The sequence below is a fragment of the Mastomys coucha genome, unplaced genomic scaffold (genome assembly GCF_008632895.1).
Source record: "Mastomys coucha isolate ucsf_1 unplaced genomic scaffold, UCSF_Mcou_1 pScaffold21, whole genome shotgun sequence".
Lineage (NCBI taxonomy): Eukaryota > Metazoa > Chordata > Mammalia > Rodentia > Muridae > Mastomys > Mastomys coucha.
Genome location: NW_022196904.1, coordinates 190,511,695 through 190,528,532, shown reverse-complemented (window position 1 = coordinate 190,528,532; position 16,838 = coordinate 190,511,695). Strand labels below are relative to the sequence as shown.

At 45.3% G+C, this 16,838-nt stretch overlaps 1 protein-coding gene across 4 annotated transcripts in view; it reads right to left on the bottom strand.

Annotated features, from left to right (window-relative positions):
* Eno4 (enolase 4) overlaps window positions 1-16,838 on the bottom strand; it is a 37,490-nt gene that overhangs the window by 10,410 nt on the left and 10,242 nt on the right. For 2 of the 4 annotated variants that reach the window (XM_031390851.1, XM_031390852.1), the window contains exons 4-14: window positions 16,436-16,587; window positions 14,269-14,438; window positions 14,038-14,169; window positions 12,506-12,559; window positions 11,472-11,528; window positions 10,503-10,670; window positions 8,155-8,280; window positions 6,722-6,917; window positions 2,925-2,992; window positions 2,309-2,426; window positions 241-991 (exon numbers count right to left, since the gene is read on the bottom strand). In XM_031390851.1, the coding sequence (XP_031246711.1) occupies window positions 864-991; window positions 2,309-2,426; window positions 2,925-2,992; window positions 6,722-6,917; window positions 8,155-8,280; window positions 10,503-10,670; window positions 11,472-11,528; window positions 12,506-12,559; window positions 14,038-14,169; window positions 14,269-14,438; window positions 16,436-16,587 (1,369 nt within the window). In that variant the 3' untranslated portion in view covers window positions 241-863. Of the gene's footprint in view, window positions 1-240; window positions 992-2,308; window positions 2,427-2,924; window positions 2,993-6,721; window positions 6,918-7,009; window positions 7,660-8,154; window positions 8,281-10,502; window positions 10,671-11,471; window positions 11,529-12,505; window positions 12,560-14,037; window positions 14,170-14,268; window positions 14,439-16,435; window positions 16,588-16,838 lie in introns of those variants that run through there. The other 2 variants (XM_031390854.1, XM_031390853.1) reach the window with 2 other exon arrangements.

The following is a 16,838-nucleotide window of genomic DNA, read 5'->3' as shown; positions in this document are numbered from 1 at the left end:
GGCCGGTGCAACTTACCCAGTCTTTAGTTACAGATAGTCCTTGTTACAGCTCACCTAACAAACAGTGTGATAATGGAAAGGACTTACTTCACTGTTCTCTTTGTTTGAATGTTTACTTTAACTCCAGGCTAAAAGCCAGCACTGGCTCACAGAGGAGGAACATCTGTCAACACAGATTTGGTGCTAACCACTGGCTGCTTGTTTCTTGGTGTAGGAGGGCACTGAATGGTCATAAGAGCATTCATTTACAAGTGCTTTTATTAAGTTAATCCCACTCATGGTCCAAAAGGAACCTAAGGAAAAAGATAATGCAAAGATGATAAAAACGTCAGAGGGATGGGGAAAGGTGGTCAGGTGTTGGAAGCACAGACAGAAGTATCGATACAGACACAGGTAATAGAATGTTGGAAGCTAAGGTGGAAGTATCTCTGCTGACAGGGCTTGGTGCATGTTGGTGGCTAGGCAAAGCATCCACAGTTAGCACAGAGGTCCGAGAGAGACAAAATCAGCAGATGCTGGGGGCACTCTGATTTATAAGGGGGTCAAGCCCATGACTGGGCGTGGACTTGGCATCAAAATATATTAGCCTCTAATGAAGTTAGGTCGTGACCTTCAGAAGGAGACAGTAGAGCTAGTGCCCCATGGCAATATGGCCGTGAACTAAAGCTCATGAACTGCAGGCAAACCCACCAGATATATATTTTACCCGACGGTGAAACCAAAAGCATGCACAAAGGTGGTGATTATACTCATTTACAGATGTAAGTGGAGTTCAGAGCAGAGCCACCGTGGAGCCACTTCACACCAGCTGGTCCACACGTGTGGAGGGACTGTGTGTGCCCTGGGGTCCAGCCCTAGAAAGCTCATGTTTTAGCTGATTCCTCTATAACCTCTGTGGGGAAGATGGAGTCCAGGGGCTCAAGCGTTTCCTCAGCCATGGTGGCAGTAACATCCTCTTGAAAGTAAGAAAAATTGTGTTCTTCACTGAAACCTATTTAAAAAATAAATAAATAAAGTTTACTGTACTGACCCAGTGGTGCTGGGTCTGATGTTTCATCAGACCCATGCAGAAAGGATCCAGGGCTCTCAGAACAGCCTGACACTTGCCCTGTTCTGCTTGGGTTTCACCTACTGTTGTGACTTTTGGAGGCATCTGCTGTATACTAGCAAAGGCCAGCCCTGCACATAAATACAAACTACCCACTCTAAGGGAAACCCCAGCAGACAGGGACTGTCCCTAGAAGAACCAAGTAAAATAAGGACCACACTTAAGTGGCTGACATTTTGCCTCCTCAAAAAAAAAAAAAAACCACTTAATCCATTCCAGGATGCCTAGGGCCTTGGGCTAGCACCTAAGAAGGGAGTGGGTCTCTAGTCTCTCAGGCTCCTTTTGATGTTCTAAAACAGTGAACTTTCTTAGGCCCTGGAAGATAGGAGATGTCTTTGAAGGCCCTACAAGTCAGCAGGACGAAAGATGAAATGATATTTAGAACAATATAATGTCACCTATGGAGGTGTCAGGGACGGACAAGCCATAGTAGCATACAGTAAACAACATGGCCTAACTCTAGACAGCCTTTATACAACTCAGAAACCATCTTCTAATTCCACCTTTATTTCTCCTGAATCTTAGGGTGTGTTTGAAGATCCCCATTTGTTTTGTTTTGTTTTTAAGATAGGGTTTCTCTGTGTAGCCCTCTGACACTTTCTTAAATCATAATTTTATCAGTCTCTCTTTATCTCTCTGCTTATTATGGCCACTGTTAGGACAATGGGTAGTATTAAAAATTAAAGATAAATATTTAGTAAGTATTTCTCCAACTGGGACACAAGAAGCTCTCCATGCAGATGTACAAAGTTTGGATCTCATAAACCATCAGTTCCTTTCTTGAGGGACCTTAGCTCTCTGTTAGAATCAACATGCTGCCTACTTATTTGAAGTAAAACAAGTTGTTTCCAGAAGGAACACATCTGCCTTTAACTTTCAAGGGCTGTACAGAGAAACCTTAAGTATAATTTGGGCCATAACAAAAGGCAGTCTTGGAGATTCCAATCAATTAATTCTATTGAACACCACCAAGCAGCCTATTCAGCAAGGAGAAGGGTGGCTAGAGTCTTAACCATTCAGGTAAATAGATAATCCATTAAGCCAACAATGGACATTGTGGCGAGTGCTCTCCTGCTCTTGTCAGCTTGATTTATGTCTTTGGATTGTCCCGCCTCCTGCTGAGGGACTTCTATTGCCTCCCTTCCAATCTTTGTTCCCTTATTCGTGGCTACAGAAACAAAGCAGAAGAGCAGCACATACCCCATGTTCCACTCTGGATGAGTTCTTCCTCTACAGCAAGAAGGCGGTTGTATTTGGTCATCTGTTCACCCCGAGAAAGACCCCCCAACTTGATAAACCGGCCACCGAGTCCAACAGCCTGAAGGGGGTTAGGGGGAACAACTTATTTTACACAGCAGAGTTTTGGTTTTAAGCAGTCCTTTAGAACTGCTGTGGGATTCTGTGAGGGGGTTTTCTCTTCTGGAAGCAAAGTGGCTGGCTGGCAGGCTGAGCACTGATGGTGAACAGATGGAGTGCCTGACAGACAGTCCATCAGGCACTTTACTGGTCCTGAGAATGCGCCGATTTCATCGGGGCACGGCCTGGCCTTTTGCACCCCGTTTTAGGAGGAAGATTACAAGTGTGCACCCCCAGTCATTTTATTGCGCCCATCATTTTCCCTGGACTTCAATTTTGCCTCTTTTAAAAAGTTCAAAGATTAGCGCTTTGCAAAAGGGAGCTGTCTGGGAAGAAACATGTCTATTTCATAAAAGGTTACTCGACTTTCTCCACCAAAGACTGCATTTCCCTGAAATACCAATTCATCGTAAAAGCGGTGTTTTGGCAATTCTGTAATTGGCCATCGTTCTGCACTTACCAAATCGACAAGGCTGTCATCAGAGGACTCTGAGTCTGTGCTTCCAAAGATGGCAAGGTACTTCTTACCTGCAAGAGCAGCTCCTGTCAGTCATGTGTGGTTTACAAGCAATTCACATTTGTGGAGAACTCTGATCACAGATAGAAATTTCCTAGATGTAAGGGTTTCTGGGGATGGATTGACTATCCGACCACCTAGGCATTCCTACCCAAAACGTTCATTTTTATTACCCTAGATGTGTTTAGTTCTTTTTCAGTACCTTATATGTTATTTAAAAGTAGGGGGTGGGGTGGTGGGCAAGAGAGATGCTCAGTGGGTAAAAGCACTTTCTGCACAGGCATGAGGACCTGAGTTTGAATTCCTGGGGCCCCTAAAAGCTGTGTGCTACACCACTCACATCTGTAAGCTCAGTATTTCCACAGGGAGAGGAGACAGGAGAAACCCAGTAAGTTCTCAGAATAGCCATCCTGGTCTATGCAATGCAGCTGAAGCTGTCCTTGGACCCACACTCACAAGTGAACCGCCATATAAAAGCACAAAGGTATGTGACACTGCCTATACCATCAGATGTAAGATACAGGTTATCACTACTGAAAGGGTGGGGGAGGGTGCTCAGAGCAGATCACCTTATGAGATCATGGCTGTGACACTCAATCCATTGCACTTCAAGGGTGCGGAGTCCATGCCTGGCATAGCAACCTTCTCAATGTATCCTGGGGAAATTTACTCAAAGGAATTTTTTTTAGATAACTTGGAGTTGCTAGCCTTTATACCAGCTGAGGGTTTCAAAACCCCTTGAAACTTGCCAAAATCTATAAAGGGCAGAGTTCCATAGTGACAATGTTTTCCAAGCAGGAACCTGCTGGGTAGCCAGCCTGAGAGAATGGACCAGGCAGGGGGCTCTGCAACGGGCACCTCCTAGCCAGTTTTGCTTGGGTGAAGCCCACCTTCTGGTGCCTGCCCCATCCCCTGGCTACCAGGCTGTCTCTGAGCCCTGCTAGCTCATAACCCTCATGGAGTGGTCTTTCTGTGTTAGCACTGTGTTTAAGTGTACATACAGGGCAGCTATGACCTTGCTGTGCACAGGTGGACAGGGCAGCTATGACCTCACTGTTCACAGGTATACAGGGTAGCTATGACCTCACTGTGCACAGGTATACAGGGCAGCTGTGACCTCACTGTGCACAGGTAGACAGGGCAGCTATGACCTCATTGTGTACAGGGCAGCTATGACCTCACTGTGCACAGGTGGACAGGACAGCTATGACCTCCCTGTGCACAGGTGTATAGGACAGCTATGACCTCCCTGTGCACAGGTGGACAGGGTAGCTATGACCTCACTGTGCACAGGTAGACAGGGCAGCTATGACCTCATTGTGTACAGGGCAGCTATGACCTCACTGTGCACAGGTGGACAGGGCAGCTATGACCTCCCTGTGCACAGGTGTATAGGACAGCTATGACCTCCCTGTGCACAGATGGACAGGGCAGCTATGACCTCCCTGTGCACAGGTGTATAGGACAGCTATGACCTCCCTGTGCACAGGTGGACAGGACAGCTATGACCTCCCTGTGCACAGGTGGACAGGGCAGCTATGACCTCCCTGTGCACAGGTGTATAGGGCAGCTATGACCTCCCTGTGCACAGGTGGACAGGGCAGCTATGACCTTGCTGGGTCTACACTGCATTCAAGATATGGACCCTTAAGCATACAAGTCTTCAGAGGCATCACTGTAGAGGTCACTGTGATAAAAGTTGAAAGCAGCACCACTAGGGGCCTCAGGTCATGGACGGTGTGGACACTGATTGGCGTACACTTCGTTTAAGCAAAACTTGAAGGATGAGGATTTGACTAATGATTGGCAAGGCAAAGTGCATGTCTAGACTTGGAAAAATGGAACTGAAGATAAGCAAGTGTGGGCAAGGGGGAATCGCAGAAGGGAGGTCTAACCTGGGATCACCCAGGGGAAGTCTAGCCTCTGCGAGCCTCAGTTCCTCATTAGGAAACTGAGTGGGCAATGTGTCCGACTTCTGTTGGGAGCTGCATCCAGATGCTTCCAGATGCTGATCAGCTTTGCCGTCCTCCTTCCTGCTCCAGGTCTCTGTCCTGACAGAAGAGCTGCTTCTCCTAAATGGAATCTTTCCTTAACTTTTGAGATATATCAATTCCCGTCTACGGGTGGTCTAGTTCCTACCTCCAGACACCTACAAGCCAGCATAAAGTCAAATGGCCTGCAGTGGGGTGGTGTCTGAATATATTAGGGACAGTCAAGCTAATTACCAAGTATATTCTTACTTGGGCTTGCCTATGTAGAAGAATGGAAGCTCACTCTTCCATATAGAATCTCCTACTTTTGTGGAGGAAATGAATCTATAATTAAATTAATTATGTGTGTTCACGTAGGGCATGTATACATGTATACATGAGTGAGCATACATACATGTATATTTGGGAGAATATATCATATATATCTATGTATGTGTGTATACATATACATATACATACATATACATATGCATTTGAAGGCCAGAGGATACACTGAGGTCTTGATCCTCAGGAAGCCGCCTATTTATTTATTTGTTTATTTATTCATTCATTCATTCATTCATTCATTGAGATAGGATGTCTCATTATCTTAGAATTTCACTAGCCAGCAAGTCCAGGAATCTTTTTTGCAGAAAATATTAAAAGATAAGAACCGGCTCGTTCCCGCGCATGTGCCACCAACTCTCTGCCCTGACAGCCTGGCTGGCCATGCACTGGTGGGCAATGGCCAACCTGTTTTCATCTCTTGGAGACTCTCAGGCCCGGAGCTCCCGAAATGTCTCCACCCAGCTCGCTAAGTTCCTACTGGTGGGTTGTGCATACCTCTCTCTCTTGAACCCAGGCGAGCCCGCCATGTAAAGGAAAACACAACACAAACTTAGTTCAGAAACAATGGTAACTCATTCTCCGGGTGCAACAACTAAAACCTAATCTTATAAGCCTTATTAAAATCCAATTCCTCCAGTGGCGGATCTGCCATGGCATGATACCGGGAAACTCTAGCAGCTACACCTTACACTTTCCCCGCAGCAGATCCTCCTGTCTCTAGCTACCATCACACCATCAACACCATCACTGGGATTATAAGCCTACACTTGACTTTTTACATGGGTTCTGGGAATTGAACTCAGGTTCGCATGCTCATGAGCAGGCACACTGGTTGTGATGTGAAGAGACATTGCCAAGACCTTCCCCAGGTGTGGCAGACTAACATATATGGTCCTTCTGCTCCCTGGTGAACTTGGTGCCTCACCTTTGTGAAGGCCAAGCCGTTTCCCTGAGTCTAAGGACTGCATTGTCTCTGGTGACCTGACGAAGGTACCTGCTGTTTCCCAGGGCAGGGTTCAAAGCTTTGGGCCTCGCCTGTGGCAGGAAGGGCTGGGTATCCCTTCTGAGTATCTCGGGTATTCCTCTTGACCCCAAGCTACCAGCCTAAACAGATGGGTGTGCTGAGATGGCTCTGCCCTCTGGGAGGAAACCAGGCTTTAGTCCCTGTTAGGGGCAGAAAGCCCTGCCTGCTGTGAGGCTGACTGTAGTGGCCATCAGTGAAGAGTCTGACCTTGTGGGCTAAGGCTGCCATGGAACATCATGGTGCCAGTCCCTAAGCTGCACTCAGTCCCACATAATGGCTGAACTTTCTTTGCTTTCAAGATTTAATCCTCGATTTTCATTAGCTTAGACATACTGTGTGGGTCTGGCTCCTTGCATAACCAAGCCATTACAGGTCTCGCAGATCAATATTTTACTCACCGTTGATAAGATGGGTTATTTCCACCAAGTCAGACATTGTGGTTTGGTTTGTGTGCTTTATGATCAGTCCATGGGATTTCAGGGTGCCTATATCTCTGTACTCTAGGAGTTTAGAGACACTTCTGGAAGCGGCGCCTGCAATTATGTAGCACCTGGAAGCCAGAGCAGCATAGAGGCTGTCCCACTGCTCAGAGTCCTGGGCAAACATTTAAGAGTTGATTGTTATAATGCCTTAAACACCATCACAGAACAACAGGGATAGCAGCACAGAATCAAGTTGTACACTTCTTCTAAACATAAAATTTATTTTTCTTGACAACTGTGCCCTAAGGATCCCTATGTCACTGTCAGACAAATTAGAAGCTTTGTGGAGAGAAGCTTCAAGTAATTTGATTTGAGCCTAAAGATCTTGTGGAAAAAAATAAAAACAAAATCTAAAAGCATTAATGCCTCACATATTATCCTCGTTCTGACTATGGAGTTCTTTAAACCCCAGGTATCATCATTAAATTTTATCCATAGTGCAGTTAGACACTCACTGGCTAGAAGACTCTTCGATTATTTCTATGAAACAAATGAACACCTGAATCAGGCTTAGAAGAGCCTTAACATCAGTGATGATGAGGCCACTATATGGCATGAAATGTATAATCGTGTGTGTGTGTGTGTGTGTGTGTGTGTGTGTGTGCACATGTGTGTATATGTGAGTTCTGCTGTATTTTTTGAGGGAGAGATAAATATTCCAAAGAAGAGAAGAAGCTGGGAAGCCCTGAAACTCCGCATTAGCTCTGTCTGGCTTTCCTATTATGTGAGATGTCATTAGTTGTCTCAGATGTATGTTCAATACACAGATGGCTTTCAAATGCATAAAACCAAGAACTGCACTTTTGGATGAGGTCTTCCATAGCCTGTAGATGACCCTTGTTAGGTGCATCCATCTGGATACACTGCAAAGCCTCAGGATCTCAAACCTTCTAAAAATATAGCTGTTACTTTTGTGCTTATGTAGTAAATGGCCTTAGGCTGAGAAATATCTGACTTCATAAAAGTCCTATTTCCATGAGCACATGAAAATGATATATGATTAACCTATCGAAGCACCGGCTGGCACAGCAGGGACGGCTTCCATCAGTCAGGCTGCTTGTAAATACACAGGTACTCCTGAAGGGCTTGCGAATGGCTCGTTTCATTTCACAGAAGGGCAAGCTCCTAGGTAACTGTGTTTCTGCTATTCATTTGCTTAGTAAGTGCCTTTTCATAAATGCCAAAACAAAGTAGCCCAGCCCCAGCCCAAATTACAATACATTCCCAATAACAGAGGTCCAGAGAATGAGCTTTTATCCTGCTTTGTTATAAAATGTGGAAGGTGAGAATGCTTACTTTATCCCGTGTAAAATATATGTTCTGAGACAGAAAAGGTGGGCCCTGCTTACCTCCTTCCTGAAAGGATCAATTAAGGCAATTATAGAAGGATACTTGTTGATCAAGTCCACGTAGAGCTCCACCATCTCAGCTGCGCTTTTATAGGTGCCCACCATCACTTCATACTTCCCTTTACTCTGTGGTGTAAGGAAGGCAGTGAAAGATGAGGGGCGGGTTCTTCAGGAGCTGCCATCCACATTCTCTCTCACACCGTCAAGGCAGGAACCACTCTATGATCTATGTGCCCTACCTTTCATGCAGTTTGTAACCTAGGGAAGTCAAGTCACCCGTTGTCGTTGACGCCCCAGGGAGCTCTTCACACAGATTGTGGATGAAGCTTTCTGTACAACAAACCACCGAGCACAGAGAGGGAGGAGAAAGGCTTTCTATTTAGGTTCATGACATGGTTGTGCAGGCCCCCAGCTGCCCAGGTAGGTGAACAATAGCCCACACCTACAAACTGTTGTCACAGAGCAGCAACACAGACCTGGCCACTCTGGAACCCACTATCTTTCAATTCCCTGGGATCAAGTCTCCCATTTCCCTTTCTGTAAACATCATAAACTGTGAAATCAGGGCAAAGCTTTTGCATACTAATATCCAAGATGAGAATCAAGTGGTCCTGGGAAGGTGTTGCAGGAGAGCCACACACTGCCCCAGAAGGGAAGGTTCTGCAAAGACTCAGCATTGAGTATGAAAGTAAATGGGGTTGAAGTTTAGTCCTGTAAGATGGAGCAGGTTGTGTTCAAGTTTATGATAAGGGGTGGCACCAGGGATGCTTAAGTTGGGAGAGAGGTGGGCTAGGAAGCAGGGGAGAGTGTGTGAGGGGGACAGGGGGTGCTTTGCTAATGTACCCCTGCTGTTCCAGCTAATAGATATACTCTGCTGGAACTAAACAGGTTCCTAAGAAGTCTATAGTCAAATGGATTTCTACCTTTTTCACATTAAAAAGCAGTAAGAAGTTTTAGCTTCTATAATGAGAACCTTAAAAATCCTATCTTGTCAGTGAAGAAATGCTAATGACTTTGAACTAACGTTACTGTAAGAATTATCTGATATCAACCTAATACATCTTACTGACTATAAGCAATAACTACCCATTCTAGTTAGCACTAGCAGTCAGTATATTCATAGTCCTTGGTATACATTGCTGATGAAAACAGGCAATTATTTTTCTTAATGGTATGCTCAGGAACCAATCATTATATTAAGAATAGGAAATTACTTTAAACAGCCCTCTGTGCACTTAGTTTCCTTAGAAGTAAAATAACTTCTAGAAATCAGCCAAAACTTAGGGTTCTTCTATACTGCTCAAATTTTTCTTTGTAGTGAAAGTCAGAATCATAGTTAAGTGAAATCCTGTGTGCCGTGTCTCCTGAACCTGACATTAATTACCAAGTTAGCACTAGTGTGCTTCAACGTGACTGGCATTTTATAAAACCAAGACTCAGCATGTGTGCATCTGAGAATGGGAGACGTATGTAAAACAGAAAATTGACTAGATTTCCTCACAGAGATGAACTGCTGCTGTCACTTGAGGGTGGGGGAGGGGTGGGGGGAGGAATTGGGGTTGGGGGGAAGGGAGGTTGGAAGGGCAGTTTGCATTTCCTTTTAAAATGTTTCCCTCTATAGGTGAAATGATTGCCAGGTGATGGTCCAGGCTGGAAAAAATAATGTATTTAGTTGAAATAAATCCACATTCCTCATAAATTTAGTAACTTGGGAGTGTGGCTCAGTGGTATAATGCTCCTAGTATGTGTGAAGCCCTAGGGGTTGAGTCTGAATGCCTGACAAATTCAGCATTTCCAACCAAATGATTTATACTCACAAAACATAACAGACTGTTAAATTATCTCTCAACAGCTTTCATGATTACACTATAAATCATGCAATTAAATAGATTCCTAAGAAGTCCATAATGAAGGGCTTTAAACTTTTTTCAATTAAAAAAAAGATTTATTTATTATTATATGTATGTGAGTACACTGTAGCTATCTTCAGACACACCAGAAGGTGGCACTGAATCCCAATTACAGATGGTTGTGAGCCACCATGTAGATGCTGGGAACTGAACTCAGGACCTCAGTGCTCTTAATCACTGAGCCATCTCTCCAGCCCCAACTTTTTTCACTTTTAAAACCATTTTATGTGTCCATTTTAACTGTAGAATTTCTATATTTAATCATGATATTTTAATGTTACTTTAAAATAATTCACAGTGCCTTGTTTAATTTGGCCTTCTCAACTCCATTTTTATTTGCGCATATATGATGGCAACTGTTCAGAAAATATTCAGGTAAATTCTAATTTAAGAACTGTGTCCTATAAATCAGGTGGCTGTTCCAGAGGGGAGACTTACGTAATCCATCAACTCATGCCCAGCGCAGTTGATGGCGAGATGGAAGTTCACTCCCAGTTCCAACCCCAGGCTTGAACAGATTCCCTGAATAAGCAGCAGTGGCTGTTCTATGGTGTCGTAGTTGACGGTTAAGCAGCCAAGATGAGACATCTTGCCAGTGATCGGCGGCTGCAAAATCAGAAGAAAATGGCACAAGTTACCACAGCGGGTTAAGGTTCTTGGACAGCTCTGTAATAGGATTCAGATCTCCAAAGATCTACTATTTTGGATGATTTCTTCTTCTAAATTCATCCCACACCCACCCCTGGTCTGGGCATATAATTCCCCAACACCACATGGCTTTTCTCTCTTCGGTGTACCTATATACTCTACCTGACTGGCTCTGCCCTTGAACACTAGGCCAACCTGAGCCACAACCACCAGGCTATCCCTGTAAATGCCCATAGTTCTCTAACTCCGTCAATCCTCCTCTTTAAAACCTATTTTATTATGTTTGGTTTTCCTCCAGCGAGCTAATAACTTGGTGTGTAAAGGCACACTCCACCTAGCCTGGCACCCGAGTGCCACATGGTGCAGGGTGGGAAGAACTGACTCCTCTGAGCTGTTCTCTGACCTCCGTGAGCATGAGCACTGCCTTTTTCTTTCTTCCTCTGTTAGTGATACAACAAATATCTAGACTGTCCTATGTCAGTTTGCTATTTATAAAGACGGTCTCTAGCCCACATCTTTCACCTACAGGGTCACATCCAGTCCTGCTGCTCTGTAAGGCTGCCTGTGCTCTTAAGATCTCAGCTAGCTAATGGCTGGCTCTCCAGGAAACCTGCAGCCAGGAAGAGGGAGACTGACACCTCTATAGTGGACTGAGCTCTGTATTAGCACTCTTGGAACACATTCTTTCTCAATGACTTAGACCTGGTCTTGGAAGTCCAATACTAAGGAGGAGAAAGGGCTCACTCAATGCCTGCTCACCTGAGCTCTTTTGCCCCCATTATGCCCTTTTTTGGTCTCTGGTTTTGGAGGTGGGAGCTATGGGAAGAGAAGATAAAAATCATGTTACTTGGTATTTTCAGACATCCCTGTGGCAGCAAGCAGAGCGGTGGGCCCTGTGGCTAGCTATTCTTAGGGGGCTGGTCTTTTACACTATGAATTTTACTCCCATTCATGTGTACAAACTTGGGCCAAAAATACACAAGTGGAGATCATTCTAGTAATGCACTTCTTAAAGTCCCAAACTATTACTCAAACTCAAACGCACCTTTAGTTTATCCTCTCCTGCTTTCTCACTCACCTACACATTCATAATTCCAAAGCATGCACAGGTCACATTGGGAACCCCTGGTGTGTATACACACTCCTTGTGTGCACACACTCCTTGTGTGCACTCACTCCTTTTTGGGCAGGTGGAGACCAAATCCTCTCCTGACCGCTTGCCAGAGTGGGATTTGCTTTCACAGGCCCAATATTCTCAGAGCAAAAGCAAGGTGGATTTGATCTTTTGTGAGAGCCAAATGTCATGAAATACTTTGCAAATCCTAGTGGATGATCTTAGCAAAGAGCCAGTTGTTTCAGAGAGTAGAATGGGACTGTTAAATATCCTCGGAAGACAGATCTGTGGCCAGTGAGCAGTGCGAGCACTTGGATCACAGGAAGCTTCAGCTGTCGGCTTGACACAAACCCAGTCACCTAGGAGGAACCCTCAACTGAAGAACTGCCCAGGTTAGACCTTGCTTTCAGGGTCCCATTTGAGTTCTTGCTCTGACTCAGTGATGGGTTGTTACCTGCAAGTGGAAGCCAGATGAGCCCTCCCCTCCCAGGCTGCTTTCCTGGTCCTGGTGTCTATCATAGTAGCAGAAGAGCAGACTACGACCTACTTGGTTTGCCTGGGAAACCCACAACAAACAAATACGTTCTCCATAGCGACAATAGCAATACTGATTTAATTCCACACTGAACTGCAAGCTGGATTTGAATGTCAGCAATCGCCACGGCCTCCCTTTACGTACCGTCTCCATCGCTCTGTTAACTTGTTTCTGAATTTCCAGAAGCAACTCGATACCCTGAAAGCAGAACAGCCAGGGTGTACAATTGTACAAACTTAGGTTTCAAATGTGAAAGCCATACCCTGATGGCCACTGCTTCCTGGGACTGCTCATGAACTCCCTATGGAGGACTGCCAGTCTACACAAGAAGAGAGACGAATGTTAATCTTGGGCCCCCTGTTGGGCTAAGTGTGAGCGACAGGTTGTGCCATAGTATCTTCATTGTGAAAACTGGCCTAATAATCTATCATAGTCTTTTGGCCAAGCTGGACAACATTGGTGCAATGCATGGCACAGGTCATCAAGAAGGCCTGGCTAAGTTAGTTTGAATCCACTGTCAATTAAGGAGTCGAGCACAGTGGGGTGGGGGTGGGAGGAAGGGGAAGGCACTTGTCTTTTGCAAGGGACATGGGTTCAGTTCCCAGCATCCACATCGTGGCTAACAATTGTCTACAGTTTCAGTTCCAGAGAATCTGATACCCTCTTCTGGCCTCCTCAGGCATTGTAAACACAGGGTGCACAGACACATGCAGGCAAAACAGCCATATGCATAAAATGGAAATAAATTAATCTTTGAAAGCAGAAAGAGGAGGCGTGCTATGAGAGTAAGGGCTGCACAGGGGGAGATTGATGAGGGGGGACAGGCAGAGCATTCAGGATAGCATAGCATAGCAGCATAGCAGATAGTGACTCGGGATCCTGCCCGATCCTGACTATGCATACTGCACAGAATCTGACAGCAGGTATGTCATATATAAACTCTAGTCACCTGAAATTTGTAAAGTGTAGGTAATATTTTGTTTAAAAAGGGTTCTTCTTTATAGAGAAAGCAAGTGAAGCTTTTATCAAACTTAGCTCCATCAACTTGGGAAAATTTCAGTCTTTGCAGGAGGCAGTAGGGAGAGTCTCCTCTGCTTTTTCTGAAAGCATTCACCAAAGCGTGAACCTTACGCAATTATTTCTAATACAGGGCAATGTGAGACAGCACCACCCCTAAGAACTGAAGCTTTGACACAGGACACAGCCTTCATTTCACACACACACACACACACACACACACACACACACACACACACACACACACACACACACACACACACACACACGCACGTGCACACTGCCAGCCCCATGGGCGCTGGCTGCTGGCTGCCTGCTGGCCTGGAGTTCTCCCTAACACAGCAGGTTGTTGGAAAGGAGGTTTCTGCTTGCCACAGCCCAGAAGTAAGCAAAAGTCCTCCTTGTGGTGCCTCGGATGCTGGCTTTTCCACACAAACTAGAGCTTGCTCCTGGGAATCACAAACGTGAACCAAGGCTGTCTAAACCGGACCTCTAAGAGGGTCTGTTTCCTTTGGGTTGTGTCCTTGCTGTCTTCCTACTTACTTGATTCCCTAAAATATCACTTAATTCACTTTCTCTTGACCTACACTAAGATCCATCAGTGATGGAGGTGGGGGAGGGGAGCACATAGGAGAGTTGTCTTAGCCATTATCAGGTACTTGTTTGGTTGTTAATCCAGGACTGGGGATACAGATCACTTCCTTCATTAAATGTAGCTTCCCAGGTGAGGACTTCCCACAGCTCAGGACAGATCCCATCAGCAGAGGCATAGTGAATGTGGATGGCTGCTCCTGAAACGCAGGGAGAGTGAGGGCGCATGAGAACGGCAGCACCTGGGACCTTCATGTTCTGGCCCCATGGCATGCTGGGATGTAGCATTACTAACCTACCTGATCGTGCTTCAGTAACGCAAGGGTTAAGTACAGAGGAGTGCTGGCCAAGGTCGCACTGGCTTTGGCCACTGCCAGTGACACAGCTCCTATGGCCATGCTACCATGGAGGACTGGTTCAGGGGGCTCTGGGGGTAAAACAGGTTTCTCCAAAAGAGTATCCCTCCGTCCTGGAGAGGAGAGCATAGAGAAAGGATTCTTTTCTAGAAATCTCACTGGAATAAAACCACATCTTATTGCTGTACTTCAGGTGACCCAGCACAGAGGAAAGTGTGAAGGCCAAGGCTGGGCCTTCTTAGCTCCCAGGGATTTTCAGATTTGCTGACTTAGCCGTATTCCATCATACTCAGCCTTGGATTTTGCCTAATGATTTTTAGGCCACTCGCCGTAAACTTGGTCCACGATCATGTGAGGTAGATACCACTGCTCCCACACTTTTGCTTGTAAGTAAACTGGGGTCTGTTGTGGTTGAGAGGCCATAACATTTTGGTTGCCTAATGTGTTACAGGAACTAGATGCACACTTGATTTAGAGTCTGAATTCCAAGCACTCCTCTTTTATATATCACCATAGTCCCCACGTACCTAATTCTGAGAACCTCTTCATGTGTTTGCCTAACGTGCTGTCTTTCTCTCTAAACTCAGAGAGAGCCACGCTTTGCTCTGTGTTTGCCTACCATCTTTATTCAAGCCCAAGCCCAACAGTCTACCTGGACTCCTCAGCTGTCTTCACAGTTCTCAGGCATCCTGTCTGTCCAAGAACAGAGTCCCTCCTAAGCCTCCAGTCTCCTGTTCTTCCCCATGGCTACCCTAGGTCATCAGTGGAGATAAGATGCATCAGCACCCAGCACATGGTTAGTACTGAGCAAATCCCTGCCTCCACTACAGCTTCTCTTCCCTCAAGCTCTCAGTTGTGTGAGTCAAAGGCAACTGCCAAATGAAGGGTCACTGTGGGCCCCACGTACAGCTCAATCGAGTCTGTCACAGCATCTTGGGGAAAGACTGGCCTACTGTGACTCTTCAGTCAGTTGTATTCCCCTCTCTGAACCTCAGCAGCAGAAACAATGAGGTAAAGAATCTTTCCATCACCTTAGTTCCTTCCTGGCCTAGTGCTGTCTCAGTGAATGAAACCCACTTTCTAACTGGGTGGTCACCTGTACCTGAGGTCATGGTAGCTCTGATTCAACTGATATAAAAATGCCCACGATTCCAGGGGCAGGCCTAGTGTTAGCAGACCTGAGGGGCTGCTGTTAGCTCTCTGTTGGAGGCATGGAGCACAGGTCAGACTGAAGCAAAGCTTCATATGGTAGTTGATGTGTGGGACTAAGACAGAAACATTATACCTTGCAGGCTAAGGTTTCTGTTTGTATTTAAGACAATTAAGTTCCTGTTTGTCTTTTGCAGGTTAAGGTTTCTGTAGTTAAAAAAAAAAATAAGTTCCTGCTTGTCTTGTGTTAATTCCTTTCGAGTTATGGTTTCCATTTATAACTATGAATAACTCCCTTTTTCTTAGGTCAGATGTGAACTGCTTGTGACCCCATTCACATGATGTCATCCTTACCACTGTCCCTTCCCTTTCCTTGTATCTTTCTAACAAAGTATAAACAGCTCAGCAGCCAGCTCTCTAGCCCTTGTGAACACCTTATCCCTCCTATAAAGGGGAATTCAAGAGACCAGAGGGGCTGATCTCTCAAATCCCAACTTAGGGTAGGACAACCAGTCCTGGGTGCACCACAGAATATAGCTTGCTGTAGTTGGACAATCATACATTTGGTCTTTTCTCCTCTGGACAATCTTGGATTTGGTCTTTTCCCTTCACGATTCTCAGGTTTAACAGATATGCAAATAGAGCTTGCCTCCATCAAAGCAGACTCTGTACTGTGGGCTCATGGAAACTTTCAAGGAGGTGCAAATCCCTGCCCTCCATGCTGCCACCTCCTTCCTACCCCTCCCCAACTGCCACTGTTTAGGGACTCTTCTTATTCAGCAAGTGCTCATTCACCTATGAATAAGAGCATAATCGTTTTGTATCTCAAATAAAAATGGAGGTAGGGTGGGATAAAACCTTGTGCACCAAGCACAGCAGCAGCTGCACTACACTGGAGGTGGATGGAACCTGGCTGGGTACTGTTAAAACCAAAGGTGTCAGAAGATGACAAGCCACTCACCTGCCTTCTGCCCTTTCTTTTTGGAGGGAGGTGGTGGGGGAGGTGGCGGCGGCGGCGGCATTGCTGGTGGAGGTGCGGGAACTAGCTCCTCCTGGCTCCTTTCCAATTCTTTTCTCTCTTTATCTTCTTGTACTTTATGTTCAAAGAAGATCCTGAATGGCAAGAAATATGTCTTTACAATGGGATGTCATGTTTTACCGCTGACCCTGGTACTGTTACAATAATACGATTTTTTTAAGCTAATGAGGAACAAATTAGCTTTAATTTCCAAGGTTAATAAAATTAATGATAGTGTCAAAGCCATTTTTCTTTTTCAAGAATCAAAATTCATTTTGCCTGGAAAGTAATGCTCTCTAGGTGTTCATCACTGAAATTATTTGAGCTCTTTTTATTTTTTTTTTTT